General features: G+C 41.4%; 1 protein-coding gene across 4 annotated transcripts in view; it reads left to right on the top strand.

Annotated features, from left to right (window-relative positions):
- Positions 1-33: 33 nt before the first annotated feature.
- Positions 34-21176, top strand: part of C22H12orf4 (chromosome 22 C12orf4 homolog) — a 37108-nt gene continuing 15965 nt past the window's right edge. The window contains exons 1-7 of one of the 4 annotated variants that reach the window (XM_061124727.1): positions 34-322; positions 2750-2940; positions 4874-5019; positions 9231-9412; positions 13438-13537; positions 13634-13755; positions 20942-21048. In XM_061124727.1, coding sequence (XP_060980710.1) covers positions 2763-2940; positions 4874-5019; positions 9231-9412; positions 13438-13537; positions 13634-13755; positions 20942-21048 — 835 coding nt within the window. In that variant the 5' untranslated portion in view covers positions 34-322; positions 2750-2762. The other 3 variants (XM_061124724.1, XM_061124725.1, XM_061124728.1) reach the window with 3 other exon arrangements.

Below are 21176 nucleotides of genomic sequence, written 5' to 3'. Positions count from 1 at the left end.
CTGCCAGAGCTGAGATTGTGTTTCGCCGCTTCAGTTTCGTAACGAGAGTTGTCTCTGCGCGGTCTCCAAAATGCACAATATTAGTATAAATACACCTTCCGACACGTTTTAAATGATTAAAAGTAGGTAGGATGGAACAAGGGAACATTTATACCGAGGAATTTTCCACGAGGTGCCAGGAAAGAGGAAAATGCTTGGAAGAATCTGCCGTAGCGGATCTTCCGACTGTAAAAACAAGGCAGCAGTCAGCTGATGGGCCGAGGGCCAAGGCCGGTGGTCAGGACCCGTACTGCGGACAGCTGGGAACTCGGAACTAGAAGAGGTGAGCTCGTGACCGGAGCAAGGAAGCTCCCTCGGGCCGGAACCCTCGAGTCGGGGGCCTAGTCCCCTCACTCGGCTGGGACTTCTCGGCGCGACAGTCTGCCCTCCCTTCCCTGACTCACTCAAGCCTCCGAACCTCCGTTCTATTGGCTGAGTGAGTTCAGTCCAGCTCTCCTTTTCCCATCCCATTGTTGTATGGAAATCTTCCTTGATTTCAGCGCTCGGGAGGGTCCAAGTGGCTCTGTGGTAATCCGGGTGGCTTTTAATCCCTGGATGGGAAGGATCCCCTGGAGGAGGAAATGGCAACCCACTCCAGTATTCTTGCCTGGAGAATCCCATGGACAGAGGAGCTGGCCGGTTACCTTCCCTGGGCTTGCAAAGAGTGGAGCACGGCTGAGCACACCCAGGCACGCAGGCAGTAATAACAAACCGGGGAGAAATAACTAAAGTATCAATTTTTTGAGACACAATTCTAAAGAGCTAATCAACTGAAACCAGAGCTATTGGTTTTGGTTTTCCTAGAATATTGACTGTAAACAAAATGAGACCATGAGCCCATATTCAATTAATTTTCAGTTCCCTGCAAAATGTTCCTTTACTGCCTCTGTCTACCTTATGTGTACTTAGCAGCCTTTGATTTTTAAAAACTGATATGTTCTTATATAAAAGCTTCTTTCATTATTATTTTTACCAGCTTCCATTTACTGGTCATGTTTTGTTTACCAAATGCTTCGTATTTATTATTTGATTAAGCATGAAGACAGTCCTACAAGTTAAAAGGTTTCCTGGGGCATGTCTAGCCTGAGACATGGCGAAGGAAAGAAGACCAGTAAGCATGCTCTGGGCAAAGGAAAAACATTCAGGAAGGTTGGAAGTCGAAAGAGAGGTTTGGTATTGAAAGAGGTTCAGTGTGGCTAAAAATAAAGTTTGTCAGTTTGTGTGTTGGAGAGGAGGGGGGTTCAGCTCCCCAAAGAAGAGTCTGGAGGTATAAGCAGGGGCGAAAAATTGTTAAGGAATTTGTACTGTATCCTAAAAGCAATGGAATATCAGAAGGATTTTAAGCAGATAATCAGCATGACCAGATATGCACTTGAAAAAGATTACTCTGACTTCAGTGTAGAGAATAGTGTGAAAACTGATTTGATTGGGGAATGCTTAAGAATAGGACTCCTGTTTGGGGGCTAATAAGGAAATCTTCAATTGATGTATTCTTTCTGACTAGATTTCTTCTTTCCCAGCAGTTGTCCGCTTTGCTTTGTGGTCTATCCTGTATATTTTCTCCCCATATAGAAATCTTTCCAGCACCATCTCCCTTCCCTCCACCCCTCAATCAGATCTTAGGTCCACAGTCTCTAAGGTCTTCAAGATGCCCCGATCCCTGATCTGTTTCTTTGACTTTGTATTCACCGACTATTTCATGAACTATATCTGGCTACCGTGCATCTCTTCCAAAGAGTCCTCTCTGTTCTCTGCATGATCCTTACCGATTTGTTAGAACTCTACCTAGGAATCTTGGCTTCCCAAGTGGTTCATTGCTAAAGAATCCACCTGCAATTCGATCAAGTTTGATCCCTGGGTCAGGAAGATCCCTTGCAGAAGGGATTGGCAACCCACTTCAATATTCTTGCTGGGAAAACCCCATGGACAGAGGAGCGTGGTGGGCTGTAGTCCATGGGGTTTCAGTCAGACATGACTAAGCGACTGAGCACAGTGCCTAGGAATGCTAAATGGGCAGTTTTTTTAATATATGATGTTGAAGAGAGACTTTTCATTAAAAAAGAAGCGCTTTGTTTTCATCATGAAAACATCCCTACTTTTATGAAGGGATAAAAGTAGGGAAAAGTAATTAGCTGAGTGTCACACAAGTAAAATCTCTGAGTGGGGAGCCATCTTAGGAGTGGCTTTTTGTGAATCCATGGACTGTGTTACGGAGAAGGCAATGGCACCCCACTCCAGTACTCTTGCCTGGAAAATCCCATGGACGGAGGAGCCTGGTAGGCTGTAGTCCATGGGGTCGCTAGGAGTCAGACACAACTGAGCGACTTCACTTTCATGCACTGGAGAAGGAAATGGCAACCCACTCCAGTGTTCCTCCCTGGAGAATCCCAGGGATGGGAGCCTGATGGGCTGCCGTCTATGGGGTCGCACAGAGTCGGACATGACTGAAGCAACTTAGCAGCAGCAGGTCTGTAGCCCACCAGGCTCCTCTGTCCATGGGATTCTCCAGGTAAGAATATTGGTGTGGACTGCCATTTCTTACTCCAGGGGATCTTCCTGACCCAGGGATTGAACCCAGGTCTCCTGCATTGCAGGTAGATTCTTTACCATCTGAGCTATAGGGAAGTCCAGAAGTGGCTTAGCAATAATGAAACATTGTAAGTTTTTTTGAACTTATAACTGGCTGAATTTTTTGTTGTTAGTTTTCTAGAATCCTGCTAAAGATGAAGAAAAACAGAGAAAGATTCTGCAACCGAGAGAGGGAATTTGTGTATAAATTCAAAGTTGGAAGTCAGTGCTTTGAACTGAGGGTACCCCTCAAATTTCCTGTTCAAGAGAATGCCAGTCATTTACATGGACGTCTGATGCTACTGCACAACTTACCATGCTTTATAGAAAAAGGTGAGGACTGATTTTTGGAAAATATCACTTTGTTATTTTCCTTTGGTCTCTGTCATTAGAAGTTTCGGGGTAGCATAAACCTGAGAAGCACTGGAAACAACCACAAAATGTGAAGCTTTCAAGAATAAAAAGGTTCCCCAGATCTTTCTTCTATGGGATTTTTTTTTTCTGTATCTCTTGTAGTTGTTTATTAGGCATTTTAGTATAAAAATTAAACTTAATTACATATGATGAAAAATGACCGAGTCTGAATTAGAACTCCTAACCTCTTCATGTAGCTAGATGGATTCATAAGGCATGCTGGCTATCATTGGTTATGTGCTCACTGTTTTGCCCTTTTAACAATCTGGTCCTCAGTTTCTGAGATGTCATGGAAGAGAAGGGGATACCTATCTTTCAATAATCTTTGCTCATCTAAATTAGTTCCATAGAGTCATCTTTATTATGCCATTTTAAAAGGTCTACATTCTGTCTACAGAGAAGGGAAAATGTTTTAATTGAGAATATGTTGGATCATAGAAGGTCAGAGATTCAAGGGAATGTGGAAACTTTTTAGCATAATCTCATCGTACAAATAAGGAAACTGGTACCTAGAAAGGTTAAATAGTTTGCCCAAGGCAGTAGTTCTCGAAAATTGTTACCCAAGCAGCATCACTTGGGAACCTGTTTGAAGTGTGTATTCTTGGGCTCCACTGCATTCCGTTTGAATCAGAAACTCTAGGACTGGGATGCAGCGTCCATTCCAGTGAGGCCCCCAGGGAACTCTGATGCGTCCTAACAACTGAGACCCTCTGGTCCAGAGTTACATACGTTGTGTCAGAACCGAGACCAGAGCACGGGTATCCTGGTTTCTGTCCCAGTGCTCTTTAATCTTTTTTTTTTTTTTTTAAGCAGCAAGTATGTATTATCTTGCTACCATTACTGTGATTCAGGGATCCAAGTGCTGCAACTTAGATGGGTGCCTCTGGCTCAGGATTTCTCATGGGATTCCAGCCAAACTGTCAGTCTGGACTTCAGAGTCTCATCTGAGGGCTCTACTAGCACAAGATCATCTCCAAGGTCACTTGTGAGGCTGTTGTCAGGCCTTATCATGTGGGCCTCTTCATAGGACCACCTCCACATCTACAGCTGGTCTCCCCCAGGGCCAGCAACCTGAGAGAGGGAGGGAGCAAGGAAGTGCCCAAGATGAAAGCTATGGTCTTCTTATATCCTCAAAGCAGTCTTTAAGTAGTGTCTCTGAAGTTGGAATTGTAGATCATCTGAAATAAATCAGTTTTAATATGCTGATCACTCAAGTTCTATTTTAGGTTCGAAGAATGTAACAATATATGGCCTTCCCATGTAGCTTAGTGGGTAAAGAATCTGCCTGCAATGCAGGAAACACAGGAAATGCAGGTTCAATCCCTGGGTCAAGAAGATCCCCTGGAGAAGGGCATGGCAACCCACCCCAGTGGAGAATTCTTGCCTGGAGAATCCCATGGACAGAGGAGCTTAGCGGGCTATAGTCCATGGGGGTCGCAAAGAGTCAGACACAACTGAAGCGACTAAGCACACACACACAACAATGTATATCCTTGAAAATTATATAGGAAACTCATTTAAATACAGGAAGCTTCATACCCTCTATCTGTAGAAGGTCTTTATGTGCTCTTCTCTACTCAGTTTCAGATGAAGACTTAAGAGATTAATGTTTTTAATTGGTATCAGGGTTATGTTACATAAGAGTTAAGAATTTTGACCATTCAGTAACCTGTGGTTATAAAGAAAAATTAAGTGTGAAATTAGTTGAATGATCCTCTAAGCTGAATTTATCTTAGTTAGACATGCTCTTAAGGGTATAAGCTTGACAGGAGTTTCACACTGAAATGCTTAGCCAGGTAAAATGTTCCCAATTTATGTCTGCCGATGATGGTATTTGTTACCATTGTTACAGACTTAAAAGAAGCTCTGAGCCAGTTTATCGAAGAAGAATCCCTCAAAGATTATGACAGGGAGGCTGAAGCCGCCCTGGAAGCTGTGAAGTCAGGTGAAGTCGATCTGCATCATCTGGCAAGCACATGGGCCAAAGCTTATGCTGAGGTATGAAAATAGATGAGATTGTAAATTTCAAGGATATTCTGAACTCTGATGTGGTTTTTTTTTTTTTTCCTTTACAGTTTTATTGAGATGTTGGGAATGTAGTTGGCATATGACACTGCATGGGTTTAAGGTACAGCATGATGATTTGACATACATACATCACAGAATGTTTATCACAACAAGTTTACTGAACACCCATCATCTCATACAGACGCAGAGTTAAAGAAACAGAAAGTAAAATGTTTTCTCCTGTGCTGAGGACGCTCAGGATTTGTTCTCTTAACTTTCATGTGGAGCATACAGCAGTGTTCATTATATTTATCACATCGCACATTACACGCCTAGTACTTCTTATAACTGGAAGCTTGTGTCTTTTGACTGCCTTCATCCCATTTCCGCTTCCTCCATCCCCAGCCTGAAGTAACCACACATCTGATCGCTTTTTCTGTGTGTTTGTTTGTTTCTGAAGCAGAATGATGAGGGTATTTAAATTGCCAAGGTAATACTGGAACAGCTGTAGACTCCTTTGTTCTCTGTGTACAGAGATTTATTCCATAATTTGCAACCTGTATTGGTGCTCATGTGCTTCCTTCTTGTTATCAAGGTGAGCACAGAGGACACAGTGCTTCATGTAATATTCCTGTAAAACAAGATGCTCCTTTTGTATTTCTACCCAGCATAGGGTTGCCAGATTTAGTCGTTAAAAATACAGGCCACCCATTTAACTTAGAATTTCAGGGACTTCCCTGGTGGTCCAGTGATTAAGAATCTGTGCTTCCAATGCAGGGGATTGCGGGTTCAATCCCTGGTTGGAGAACTAAGATCCCACATGCTATGTGGTGTGGCCCTACATAAATAGATAAACTAGAATTTCAGATAAACAATGAATTTTTTCGTATGAGTATATCCCATATATACATGGAGCATGCTTATGTTAAAAAATTATTCATTGCTGAATGGAATGGCCCAGGGTTACTGTAGACTGAGAAGAGAAGACACCTGGACAGAATCTTAACAAGATCCTTTATTGTAATTGTCTGTTGACCTGCCTGTATCTCTGGTTTGTCTGAATATCCACCTGAAAACATCTGCCTTCTTCTCTTTTATTAACTAGTAACCAGCACAGAAGGCTTCCCCAGTGGCTCAGTGGTAAAGCATCCCCCTGCCAATGCAGGGGACTTGGGTTCAATCCCTGGGCCAGGAAGATCCTTTGGAGAAGGAAATGGCAATCCACTCCAGTATTCTTGCCTGGAGAATCCCATGAACAGAGGAGATTGGCGGGCCACAGTCCATGGGGTCACAAAAGAGTTAGACACAATTTAGCAAGTAAACAACAATATATCCAGCAACAAGCTTGCAAATAACAGGGTTTGGTCTGTGATAGATGGGTGTATGGATGAATATATACAAATAAGTAAACAAATCCAAACACTTAAGAGATGAATTGAGGAAGAAAACCCTGCAACAGAAAGAGAGGAACTGGTCAAGGAAGCAGAAAGAAGATAAAAGACTATAGTTTCAAAGAAGAAAAAGTTTATAGGTTCATGAAAGCTGACCAAAAAAGAGGTAACCAAGAAGGAGGGACTGGTCTGTAGTTCAAATGCTGCAGAGCCAATCAAGCAAGGAGAAGACTCAGAAATACCCACTGGGTTTATCAAGTCTTATCTGTGGCAAGATAAATTCCAGCAGATTGGTGGGAGCAGAAACTAGATTTCAGTGAGTTTAAGAATGAGTGGGAGTGTGGAAGTGGCATGAGTCTAGACAACTCAAGAAGTTGGGCTGCAGAGAGGAGGGTGAAACTTGCAAAATGGGACCCCCAGGATCAGAGGCTTGTTGTTTAAGACGGTAGAGAGAAAGGCCGAAAGGATTCAGACCCAGAGCCCAAGTGAGGATCAATCTTTCCAGGGAGGAGGGAGGTGGCTTCCATCATAGTGGAGAAGAAGAAGGAAAATGTAAACATCAATTCAGAAAACTTTACATTGGTAGCAGGAAGTTGAAGATAATTCTCTCCTGACTGCTTCTGCTTTATCTGAGAAATAGGAAAGGAGATTGTTTGTCTAGGTGGGGTGGTGGGGGTGCTGATGAGATGGTTGGATGTCTGAGGACTGAACTGACCAGAGGAAGCCAGAGTTGCCAGGCACCATCACGGGGAAGGGTTGGACTGGCACCGGTCTGCTTCCATAGACTCTGGACTTCTGTGATTTTTCTGCTGCGGCTCCCCAGAGCCTGACTGCAGGTGGAGCTAGAGGAATAAGATGGGGTTTTGTTAGGTGGGCAAGGAGGATGTGGACAAGACAGTGATTGACTGTAAGCTTTGTCCGGAAGAAAGGGCAGTGAGAGGGAGCCAGCAGCTCAGATAGTGGAGATTGTGAAGCGGAGGTCCTGGTGAGGCTCCCAGTTGCCTGGGAGCTGCTGAATGAGAAGTTTCGGTTGGAGTTTGTAGTCAGTGACTGAGTGTTTGAATTTTAGTGGCTAAGCTATTCCCAGTGAGTGTATAGAACGGGTGCCAGGCGAAGGGGAAAACTTATTAAAAATACGGCATTGAGGGACACCGGAAGGCAGGGCCTTAGTGAATCATCCACCGGGACATCCAGGTGGCCCACGCTGGTCTCAGGATGTGGGACAGAGAGGAAGTGTGCCAGAGTTCTAGTTGACTGAGGATGAGTAAGAATTCTGTTGGGTATGTCTCGTGTGTTAGGATGCTTCTCCCTATTCACAAGTCTCACTCCAAGATGAGTTGTAAACTGAGGCTTGCAAGGTACCTAACGAGCTGATCTGACCTTCTGGGGTTACTGAATGTCTGGTGTTACGTATGGCCAAACAGGTCCCTAGGATTTGACCTTGACTCCTTCCTATAAAACTTTAGCCCAAGCCCGGAGTGAATTTGGAACAGAGCCTAAGTCACATGGACTGGTTATAATTCCTAGAGGGATGCTGGGTCCAGGGATGCAGAGAAGTTATAAGAGTGCTGTCCGGGTTTGCAGAGGCATGGGGCAGGTGAAATCCACCCTCTACATTTGGCTGATCACTTAATAAGTCTCCCCTCCTGACCTGGAGTGGATCCAAGTGTAACTACAAGGGCAAGACTTTACCTGATTGTCCCAGTTCAAAATACCTGTTTCCATGATTTATTCATTTGTTTTATGTAAGGGAAATTATTATTCTGAGTCCTATCATAGATTCCCGTTTGGGGTATTTTCTTTGGTAAGAAAAGGGAAGAATTTAGATTGTTCTCTTTTACAGGTGTCTAGCTGCAAAGATCAAAAATAGAAAAATTTTTGAAATCTTTGTGTAATTTCCACTTTTGCCATTATATTGCACGACCTTTGGCAGGGGACTTCTGAGCATGTCTGTTTCCTCCGCTGCAGAGCACTGTGTGTGTCTGATGTGTTGTCATGGCGTGAGTCTGGGCCAGGCGTCTACCTCCTCAGATGTGTCTGTATGTGCACTCAGGGTGTCTCTTTTCTGCTTCTCCGTGTTTCTGGGTTTGTGTTTGTTGGCTTATCAGTGTCTATGCAGTCCCTTTATCGTTTTGATAACTGCTGTTTTCATACATTTAATTGAGGGGACTTACATTTTATGAAGAAAACAATACCTGACTTCAAAGTAAGAAAATTTCACAGGTATATCTTGATATAAAATCCTACGCATGAATTGGGTTATCAAGGGCAGTGTTATTGCATAGGTAAGCTCATTGTCTAAATATATAGCCTACAAAGCCTTTTTTAGCAATATATTTTTAATAATGAAAAGCTTTTTTTCTGATAATGTAATTATTATATGCAACTTATTCTCTTACGTGGCACATTAGAATACAAAAGTAAGGGACTTAGAAATCCCACTCTGCTGCAAGCAGCCCCTTCAAGTGTGTGTGTGTGTGTGTGTTTTACAGAAATTAGATCTTAGCTTACTTATTACCCTTTCTTTGTTATTTTTTTTCAAATTATGGACACTCCTATCCCTTGCTCCACATTAACACCTTCCCCTTACCCTGCCTCCAGGTAACCCACATTGACGACTAAGTTCACATCTTTCCGTACTTTTTTGTGTATGCTCAGATAATCCTATGTAACCTATAAACACATATATAGCAGGCCTTTCTGTCCTTCGATGTACAGAAATGGAATCATAGTATACTCACTTTTCTAGCAGTGTGTTAACGAAGAACACTGCATCAGGATTTAATAATAATGTCTGGTCCCATCTCGCAGACCACGCTAGAGCACGCGAGGCCCGAGGAGCCCAGCTGGGATGAAGACTTTGCGGATGTGTACCATGACCTCATCCATTCTCCCGCCTCTGAAACTCTCCTAAACTTGGAACACAACTACTTCGTCAGTATTTCCGAACTCATTGGTGAAAGAGACGTGGAGCTGAAAAAGTTACGGGAGAGGTACTTCCTAGTTCTTGCATTACCGTAATTAAATGTTACATCGTCAAATAATGACAGGCTACAGAACAGCGTGTTCTCTCTCTCTCTCTTTTTTTTTTTTTAATAAAACTGAAAAATAGAGTAGAAAACATCTTCAACAGTTGAAATTGATTTTCTTGTGTGTTTTGATCTCTCATTTTACCTGGGCAGGTAAGGTTCTCCTAGTCTATAGGACTCCTCAAGGGATTTACCTAAACGAATTATGACAGCTCTATCTACTCTTAGTTCTGATGGAGGAAGAACTTACCTCTTCTGAAGGTCAGCCTTGTTCCAGGCCTTGTGCAAAGTGCTTTGGATGCTGTCTTCATTCAGGCTGCTATATTTAAAAAAAAACACCACAGACTGGATGGCTTAAACAGCAGAAATTGATCGCCTACTGTCTGGAAGCTGGGTTGTCCAAGGTCAAGGTGTCAGCAGACTCAGTGTCTGGTGAGGACCCACCACCTGGCTTGTAGCCAGTGCCTTCCTGCCATTGCTTCTTCAGCCTTTCCTCCATGCATTATCCTGGTGCGTTGCTTGTAGATGGAGAACAGTGGCACCCCTTCTTCCAGGCTAATTCCATCATGAGGATGCCAACCTCTGGAGCTCACCTCAACCTAATTGCCTCCCAAAGGCCCCACCTCCACATAACATCACAGTGAAGGTTAGGGTTTCAACATCTGTACTCTCGGGGGCCACAAACATGCAGTCCTTAACAGATGCCCTGTCTCATTTGATCCACAAGCCTACTGTTACTGCCCCAGCTTACTGAAGCAGAAATTGGATTTCCTCTAGTTCTTTTTTTCATATTGAATAATATTGTCAACAGACTTCCCAAGTGGCTCCATGAGTAAAGAATCTGCCTGCAACGCAGGAGACTCAGGAGATGTCAATTTCATCCCTGGGTTGGGAAGATCCCCTGGAGGAGGACATGGCAACCCACTCCAGTATTCTTACCTGGAGAATCCCATGGGCAGAGGAGCCTGGTGGGCTATAGTCCATGGGGTCTCAAAGAGTCAGACACGATGGAAGCAACTAAGCACGCACGCATGGAATATTGTGAACAGACTTTAAAATGAGTGTGAAATACAGATTAGATTTTTTAAAATACGATGGTAGTTACCCAGCACTAACTACTTCTGTTGAACTTCATCTGTTTGATGTTTTCCCCACCGGGGCTTCAGGTAATACAGTCTTCCTCTCCTTCTGAATCTGGTCTCGGGTCTCAGGTTTTCTGGGTCTGCACTCGTCCTACCTGTTTAGCGATATTAGAAAATGCCCAGCTCAGCATCTGTAGTTCTCGTCAGTGGCTGTCGCTCCTGCTTTCAGTCAGCGGCTGAGCTGCTCTGAGCTGTGGTCCTCTTTGCTGCCTGCTCACTCCACCTCCCAGAAAATTTCATCTCTAGCCATCACTGTTCTATCATTGTTCTTTTTTTCTAAGTTGGAAGAAGGTTTTTACTCCACTTAACCCTTCAGTTTTTTAAAAGCTGCATTAAGTTACTAATTATCTGCATTTACTGATTCAGTTCAGTTCAGTCGCTCAGTCGTGTCCAACTCTTTGCAACCCCATGAACTGCAGCACACCAGGCCTCCGTGTCCATCACCAACTCCTGGAGTTTACCCAAACTCATGTCCGTTGAGTCGGTGATGCCATCCAACCATCTCATCCTCGTCATCCCTTTCTCCTCCTGCCCTCAATCTTTCCCAGCATCGGGGTCTTTTCCAAGGAGTCAGCTCTTCGCATCAGGTGGCCAAAGTATTGGAGTTTCAGCTTCAACATCAGTCCTTCCAATGAACACCCAGGATTGATCACATTTACTGGTACTTTATATATATATTGTTCTGTTACAGGATAGTTTTTCAATAGGGATTTGTTTTGGTTGATGTTATTTTTTGAAATGTCCTTTGGCCAGACTTCTTGATGGGACTTTGTTCCCCCACCCCCAAACATACAGACAATAATGGAGTACATTTGGGGCTTCCCTCGTTGTCCAGTGGTTGAGACTTCACCTTCTAATGCGGGGGGTGCAGGTTTTGTCCCTGGTTGGGGAACTAAGATCTCACATGCCTCATGGCCAAAAAACCAAAACATAAAACAGAGCACTATTGTAACAAGTTCAATAAAGACTTTAAAAATGTTTGAATAATTTAAGAACAGTTTTATAGTTTTTCACGTGTCCAAGCTGTCAGCTTAATAAATAAAAATAAACCATGTTCTCTTTAAGGTAGGTGATATTTTTTGCAAAGTTGAACCGTATAACTAATAGTAAATTAGAATTCATTAGTGGAAGTTCACCCAAAATTTTGGTGTTTAATTCATTTATCTCATTCATGAGTAGAAGTGACACCTTTTCTCATCTCTCCTTTCATTTTAATCCCATTTTACATCTTTAAAAGAATTTGTCTCAATACAGCACCAGCACAGTTATAATGATCTTTTTTCCTAAATGTCTTCAAGATAACGTACAGGTTGTCAGAATCATCATGACAGACATACTGAGCCACTACATAGTATTTCATGTAATAAATTTTTCTTTCATCTTAATCGTAGAAATAAATGTTGTATCGTTAACTGTACTTGCACTTCTAACACATTAAGGGTAAAATAAATGTTCATCAAGTTTTATTTGTTGAATTGTTACTTATTAGTTTGCTTTTTGCTGATTGAATATTTCCTTGTTTTAGCAAACCAGATTCAAGATAGTTCTTTGAAACTTTATAAAGTAGCAATGATACTTTTTATCCACTAGAGGGAACATGTGTAATATATTAATATATTGTATCAAAGTTTGTAATTATAAATGCTTAGCAGTTACTTCTCTTTTAAATAAAAATCTTACTTGCAAGCATTATCTTCACCTGACCTCTAGTAATTATTAAAAAATTAGTGGGGTCACCTGCATTATCATTAAGTGGGAATTAAGTGGTACTGAATATTTGATACTGGAAGATATACATTGAGATGTATAAAAGTGTAACATATGAATGAGTTTCATTTATGATATACACGTAAGTATCTTAATCAGTTCTTAGAAATAAGTACAGTTTCTCTTTTAAGAGCAATTTACATAAGCTGACTAAAATGATAGTGAAATCCTTTAGTTCATGTCTGTGTTTCACTGCTTCCAAGTTTGTTTGAAATGTATTTTAGAACAAACTTGATTAATACACTTTTATTAGAGATAAGATTTAATCAACTTATTTATTAAAATATAACCTACATACAAAAAGGCAATAGACTGTAGGTATACAGTTCAGTAAGCTTCCACAAAGTAAGCACACCCATGTGCTCCTCTCCCAGATCAAGAAGTAGGTGATCTCCAGCCTGCAGAAGGCTCCCTCCCACCCATCCAGCAGTTCCCACCCATTTCCTCCGTAAATATCCACTATCTGAACTTCTAGCACCATCAATTAGTTTTTCTTATGGGGAAATACCATTTTTAATTTCCACACATTGTTTATTTGGATAAATTAAGACTAAAACGTATCTTCAGAATGTATTTCACATTCCTCTAGAAAGGGAACGCTGTGACAATACAGTTTGATTCTTAGAACCTAACTAGCAGCTTCTGATTATAATGTGTGATTCGAAGGTTGAAGTCACTTTAACTCACGTTCAGAGGAATAAAAAATGTACTTTGAGCTGAATTGTGGAGTATCTTCTTTGTGAAAATCTGCAAATGAAAAAGCCTCTGGACTTTTCAATAGTAGTTACAGAAGCTGAAATGTCTCCTGGATTCTGAGTGTTCTCCTTTATGCACTAAATTTAGATTCCGATTTAACTGCACACGTGACATTGTGTATACCATCCGACGCTGCATCACTGTTTCCACCTCCATTGCGAGGCTTCAGAGTGCTTTCCAGACAGTACTGTTGCCGTTCCTGGGCCCCTTCCTATAAGAAGAAAGTGTTCTTTTCACTTCGTAGCTGTTGTTTCCATGAATCTGAAGTGGTTCTGCACCTTTAAAATGTGATGACTGTATCTGATCTGCTTATTTATGTTTCAGACAAGGTATTGAAATGGAAAAAGTGATGCAGGAGTTGGGAAAGTCACTGACAGACCAAGATGTGAACACCCTGGCTGCTCAACATTTCGAATCCCAGCAGGTAAGTGAGGTATATATAATGACTTTCAGAGTGCATTTTTTTGTTTATTTTTGTGGGAAAAAAAATTTAACTAATTGGTATACTGTCTCTTTTTAGGACTTAGAAAATAAGTGGTCCAATGAATTAAAACAATCAACTGCCATTCAAAAACAAGAGTATCAGGAATGGGTAATTAAACTTCATCAAGACCTGAAAAACCCCAACAACAGCTCCCTCAGGTATTAATCAGGTATCGTTTTTATGAGATGAAAAGTTGTTATCAGTAACAGTTTGTATTTACTGTAAAATTGGACCTCTTTAGTTGTAGATATTTTTAAGTTATGAAAATTCAAGATAACTATATGCTTCTTTTAACACCTTTCATCTTATAGACTTTATGTGGAGCAGGATGTTTTACAAAGGTGATTCCCCACCTAGAACTTAGCCTTGTAAATCTTGTGGGTATGTATGCCTAAATACCTTGACTACTGTCTCCTGTGTTTTTTAAAATTGGTTTCCTTTCAATGCACTACACAGTGGTTGAATGCATCTTAAATGCCAAGCACTCTTTAAGCAGAAAAACAAGATAACTGCCTGTGGGGAGCTTATATTCCATAGAGACTGACCTGTAAATAAAACAGTACTGTACAGAATGATATGTGCAGTAATACAAGCATGTACAGGGTACAAAATGAAGAAAGACTTTCTATAATTCATAATTTGTGTGGTCCCTTATGGCCTAAATGCACTGTTTCTTATATTGCCTGTTTTTTCCTGGCTGTGTACTCACCTTTGAGAATTTCTTTCTTTTTTCAAATCCTAAAGTATATTCTATTGGAGATATACTTAGTACAGTATAATAATCCTGTTTTCAGGGTTTTCTAGTGTGTGCTGTAAACATTTAGATATAGCATTTTATTTATATAATGTCCTTCTCCCCTACTTGTCTTGCCTTGAAGGTAAAAAACCATGTCTATTTTTTCTGCTGTTGTAATCCCCAGATCTCTGTCAAGTGTCTAGCTCTTGATCAGTTCAGTTCAGTTCCGTTCAGTTGCTCAGTCATGTCTGATTCTTTGCGACCCCATGGACTGCAGCACGCCAGGCCTCCCTGTCCATCACCAACTCCCAGAGTTTACCCAAACTCATGTCCATTGAGTCAGTTTTGCCATCCAGCCATCTCATCCTCTGTCGTCCCCTTCTCATCCTGCCCTCAATCTTTCCCAGCATCAGCATGTTTTCAGATGAGTCAGCTCTTTGCATCAGGTGGCCGAAGTATTGGAGTTTTAGCTTCAACATCAGTCCTTCCAATGAACACCCAGGACTGATCTCCTTTAGGATGGACTGGTTGGATCTCCTTGCAGTCCAAGGGACTCTCAAGAGTCTTCTCCAACACCACAGTTCAAAAGCATCAATTCTTTGGCGCTCAGCTTTCTTTACAGTCCAACTCTCACATACACACATGACTACTGGAAAAACCATAGCCTTGACTAGACGGACCTTTGTTGGCAAAGTAATGTCTCTGCTTTTTAATATGCTGTCTAGGTTGGTCATAACTTTCCTTCGAAGGAGCAAGCGTCTTTTAATTTCATGGCTGCTGTCACCATCTGCAGTGATTTTGGAGCCCCAAAAAATATAAAGTCTCTCACTTGTTTCCACTGTTTCCCCATCTATTTCCCATGAAGTGATGGGACCGGATGCCATGATCTTAGTTTTCTGAATGTTGAGCTTTAAGCCAACTTTTTCACTCTCCTCTTTCACTTTCATCAAGAGACTCTTTAGTTCTTCTTCACTTTCTGCCATAGGGGTGGTGTCATCTGCATATCTGAAGTTACGGATATTTCTCCTGGCAATCTTGATTCCAGCTTGTGCTTCATCCAGCCCAGCGTTTCTCATGATGTACTCTGCATATAAGTTAAATAAGCAGGGTGACAATATACAGCCTTGACGTACTCCTTTTCCTATTTGGAACCAGTCTGTTGTTCATGTCCAGTTCTAACTGTTGCTTCCTGACCTGCATACAGGTTTCTCAAGAGGCAGGTCAGGTGGTCTGGTATTCCCATCTCTTTCAGAATTTTCCACAGTTTATTGTGATCTACACAGTCAAAGGCTTTGGCATAATCAATAAAGCAGGAATAGATGTTTTTTCTGGAACTCTCTTGCTTTTTCGATGATCCAGCGGATGTTGGCAATTTGATCTCTGGTTCCTTTGCCTTTTCTAAAACCAGCTTGAACATCTGGAAGTTCACTGTTCATGTATTGCTGAAGCCTGGCTTGGAGAATTTTGAGCATTACTTTACTAGCGTGTGAGATGAGTGAGATTGTGCGGTAGTTTGAGTATTCTTTGGCATTGCCTTTCTTTGGGATTGAAATGAAAACTGACCTTTACCAGTCTCATGGCCACTGCTGAGTTTTCCAAATTTGCTGGCATATTGAGTGCAGCATTTTCACAGCATCATCTTTCAGGATTTGGAATAGCTCAGCTAGAATTCCATCACCTCCACTAGCTTTGTTCTTAGTGATGCTTCCTAAGGCCCACTTGACTTCACATTCTAGCATGTCAGGCTCTAGGTGAGTGATCACACCATCGTGATTATCTGGGTCATGAAGATCTTTTCTATACAGCTCTTCTGTGTATTCTTGCCACCTCTTCTTAATATCTTCTGCTTCTGTTAGGTCCATACCATTTCTGTCCTTTATTGAGCCCATCTTTGCATGAAATGTTCCCTTGGTTTTTCTTGAAGAGATCTCTAGTCTCTCTCATTCTATTATTTTCCTCTATTTCTTTGCACTGATTACTGAGGAAGGCTTTCTTATCTCTCCTTGCTATTTTTTGAACTCTGTATTCAAATGAGTATATCTTTCCTTTTCTCTTCTCTTCTTTTCACAGCTATTTGTAAGGCCTCCTCAGACAGCCATTTTGCTTTTTTGCATTTCTTTTTCTTGGGGATGATCTTGCTCCCATTGATATAGGCATGTAAATAAATACTTATGGGATGGGTGTATAGACAGGCTAATGAGTAGATTATCATTAAACTGTTTACATGATGCTGTCTATTATCACCTCTTATTATCTTTTATTTGTGGTGTTGTTTTCCCCAAGACAATACCTTAGAAACATTTAAACAATTATTTATAATTAGAAATGGGATAATCCCCTGGACACTAACATGTATATACTCTTCATTTCAAATGAAAAAAGTGCTAAACTCAGTACAAAAGGAGAGGTCAGGGACAGGCTGGGAACATCCATATGCCATAAGGTCCAGTGGTATTTCTCAGACTGCTGCTTGTAGTCTGCTCGGAACCATGCTAGATCCTCTACTTTCCAACTGAACTTTAAAAATGATCATAGAATGGAATGGAATGGAACAGATCTGAGTAGAGTAGACTAGGGGAAAAAACATCAGTGCATTACACATGTGTGTATTGAACAAAATGTAAAATATTAAATATGTACTCTATACTGTAGTGAAAAAGGCAGAAAATCACTGACCTAATGGAAGCTCCGAAAGCCCCTTGCTACAAAAAATATCTCTTGATGCAGGAGACCCCGGTTCGATTCCTGGGTCAGGAAAATCCACTGGAGATGGGATAGACTACCCACTCCAGTATTCTTGGACTTCCCTTGTGGCTCAGCTGGTAAAGAATCTGCCTGCAATTTGGGAGACCTGGGTTCAATCCCTGGGTTGGGAAGATCCCCTAGAGAAGGGAAAGGCTACCCACTCCAGTATTCTGGCCTGGAGAATCCCATGGACTATACAGTCCATGGGGTCGCAGAGTCAAACATGACTGAGCAACTCTCACTTTCACTTTCACTTGCTACTATGGTTTCAGAAATTCATTCTATATGATCAGTTCCATTGTGTAAATAGTGACCCCTAGCTGCTGCTGCTTTAAAAAATCAAATATTCCAAGGAAAGAGTATTTTTACTGTGACTTTGTTAGCTTATTTTCCTTTTTGATAGGTTTCCTGGGGGAGCAGAAGCCTGTTTTCAGCTTAACTATGTATGGAATTGTATGAAATTGACCAGTTTTAAAAATTCATTTATTTTTGCATTTTTGTTTAAAGTCAGATCTATTGAAGGGTAAATTGCATAAAAGTCACTTGTTTTAGGTTTACATACTGATGGGTTTTGACAATCTTAGTCATGAAGCCATCACTGCAGTCAAGACATAGCATTGCCTTTTCATCCATTTATATTAACCCCCCTTCTGCTTGCTGAGCTCGTGGTAACCTGATCTGATTTCTGTCCCTGTAATTTTGATTTTCTCATATAAATGAAATCAAACTGTATGCAGCAATTTATGGCTTGCTTTCTTCACTTAACCCTTTTGAGACTCATTCATGTTGTTGCCATTATAAGTGGTTCTTCCCTTTTTGTTGCTCTGTTATTTTTTTGTTTATCCAATGGTGGACATTTGAAGTATTTCCAGATTTTGGCAATTATAAATAAAGTGACTGTAAGCATTCACATACAGGTCTTTGTCTAGTCATGAAAGTGAAAATGAAAGTCAGTCGCTCAGTTGTGTCCGACTCTTTGCGAGCCCATGGACTGTAGTCCACCAGGCTCCCCTGTCCATAGGATTCTCCAGGCAAGAATGAATACTGGAGTGGGTTGCCATGGCCTCCTCCAGGGGATCATCCCGATCTGGGGATCGAACCCAGGTATCCCACATTGCAGGCAGACTGTTTACCATCTGAGCCAATAGGGAAGCAGGAACATATGGATGGATGTATGTTTATAATATAATATAGTATGTGTGGACATATGTTTAAAATTCTCTAATGTAAATACCTAGGAGTGGGATTGCTGGGTGACACAGTAAGTAAAATCCATGGTGTGTTTAATCTTATAAGAAACTGCCCAGCTGTTCTCCGAAGTGGTTGTGACGTTTTTGCATCCCCACCACCCACGTATGAGGGTCGCAGATGCTCCACACCCTCGTCAGCACTCAGTGGTGATATTTAGCCGTTCTGGTAGGTTTTGTAATGGGGTCTCTTTTTGTGTGTCTTTGCATTTCCCCGGTGGCTGCTAATGCTGAACATTTTTTCATGTGCTGATCTTCTAGCCATAGCTCGCCTTTATTTTTTTTCTTATTATTGAGTTGTGAAAGTTCTCTATGTATTCTGGTACAAGTGTATAACCAGATATATGTTTTACAAATATGTTCTAGCACCTTGTGGCTTGTCTTTTCATTTTCTTATCAGTTTCTTTCAAAGAGTAACTTTTCATTTTACTTAGGTACAGTTTGTCAGTTTTTAAAAGATCTGTGTCTTATCTAAGATACTGTTGAAATTCAAGATCACAAAGATTTTCTGCTATATTTTCTTCTAGAAATTTTATAGTTCAAACTTACACATATAACTCAAGATATAGTACTTCGTATATATTATAATGAATATAAGGAAATATATCCGCTATGAAATGCTGACTGTTATGTGTATTAGAAGAGAAGTAGTGTGTGGCTCAGATGCGTCCGGTTCTCCAGGCAAGAACGCTGAAGTGGGTGGCTGTTTCCTCCTCCAGGGGATCTTCCTGACCGAAGGATTGAACCCGGGTCTCTCTTATCTCCTGCGTTGGCAGGCGGATTCTTTACCACTAGCGCCACCTGCGTAAACAGTACCTATGCCCAGAAATGAGCAGGCTGTCAACGTGAGGGCCATGGAAATCTAGTTGGCAGTCGGGCTGTTTGGTTTCTGTTCTCCAGTCCCGTCCACCTCAGGCTTCATTGTCCACAGCGGTATGCTGCAGCCACTTTGTGCTGGTTTCTAGACGGTTCTCCTCTGCCATCCTGCCCCGCCCTCAGCTGTCAGTATCCTTTGAGGGCCTGTTCCGCAGCAGGCGGTCGCCGTGTGTGCACTGCTCTGCCCCCGGCAACAGACGACCTTGTTTGTTGTTTGGTGACAGGCTCCTCATCGAGGGTGGGAGGCAGGTCGCCTGGTCTCGGGCAAGCCCTGCAGATCTGGGCTGAGGGCTTGGGGCCTCCTTAGCACATCTATCCGTGCCGCCCGGTGGGCTGCCTCTTCTCCTGCCCCACCCCCAGGCCTTTCCTGGAAGCACTCGGTGGAGGCTGGTGGGAAAGAGTTTGCAAGAGCATGTAACAGCCTAATTGCTGTCCTAAATGTACATGCCACCCCATACTTGACCTTGAAGAATGTGTTAACATTTTAGCTGATTTCTTCTTACCTTCTTACATACATTTACAGCATTTCATTTTACGATGTTCTGCCAAAACCGAAAACTGTGTGTCCTGTCTCCCCTGAGATGGGCATGTCACACTTCAGAATTTAATTTCTTGGTCACCTTGTTACCTCAGATCTCTGATGAGCTTCAGAACAGTTATGGCCATATAGATTATCCTGGCTTTTCTTGTTATTAGAACGGGAACAACTTTCTTTGGTGGCTTCCTGAATCCTAAAATGATATTTATTAGTGTAAATCTGTATGAATTTGTTTGGGGGTTGAAATTGGCTATATTTGCTAATGAAGTCCATCAGTGACGTAAATAAGATTGTTTGGGTTTATTGCAAAAATCTAGTCAGGGGAGTAGATAACTATTACAGATTTGCATCATCTTCAGCCCACTGTAATATGTGAATTGAATAGTTGTACAATTCTGATGCCTCCACGGAAATATTTTCAGGAAGTGCAAGGGCAGATCAGAGCTAAGAGAAGTTTTTTAATGCAAGACTATTGGCAGTGAAAAAATAGGAAATGGTTTTTTAAAAAAGGATATGAATATGTCAAAATGAACTTCCTTCTTTTTTCTTTCTTTTATTTGACTTTTTTGTTTTTAATTTTCATTTTTTCTCACTTCATTTATTCTCTAGTTTCACTGATGCCACCTGATATAAGGATATATTAATGTTTTTTAATGTCATTTTAAACATTTTAAGGTAATGTTAGTCACTATTTAATCATTCCCTAGGCTACTAAGAAATATTACATAGTGACATAGGAATTGATATTGTAATAACTAAAAAAATATGCCTCACTGGCTGAAAGAAATAACCAAAGAAATGGAAGAATAAGTGGGAATTTTATAAGTTGTAAGTGCTTGTCTTTCTTGCCACATGGATAAAGGATAAATTTAGGAATAAATTAAGTGCTACTTTCAACAATTAGTTTCATTCCCTGGTGGCTCAAATGGTAAAGACTCCGCCTGCAATGCAAGAGACCCGGGTTTGATCCCTGGGTTAGGAAGATCCCCTGGAGTAGGAAGTGACAACCCACTTTAGTATTCTTGCCTGGAGAATCCCATGAACAGAGAGGAGCCTCGTGGGCTACAGTCCATGGGGTCGCAAAGAGTCAGACAGGACTGAGTGACTTTCATTTTCATTTCGCTGTAAAGCTTTCTTTCCTATAGGAAAATCTCTTGACAAGCCTACCAAAAAAAGCATATCAATAATTTTTTCATTTGCAGTGAGGAAATTAAAGTTCAGCCAAGTCAGTTCAGAGAATCCACTGAAGCAAATGGAAGGGTTTATGAGGAGCAGAGGAAGTTAGAAGAAAGTTTTACCATCCACTTAGGTAAGTGTGTTAATTTTTTATAGTCACCACTTTGTAACCGGTGAAACTTTTTTAATGTTTTTAAGAGAAAAATCCTTAGTGTATATGTAGAATATATCCAGGTTCTTTTTAAAATGAAAGGCTTCCCT

Source organism: Dama dama, chromosome 22 (assembly GCF_033118175.1).
Source record: "Dama dama isolate Ldn47 chromosome 22, ASM3311817v1, whole genome shotgun sequence".
Taxonomy (NCBI): Eukaryota; Metazoa; Chordata; class Mammalia; order Artiodactyla; family Cervidae; genus Dama; species Dama dama.
The sequence above is the reverse complement of the archived record's forward strand: the minus strand, read 5'-3'. Positions and strand labels throughout refer to the sequence as shown.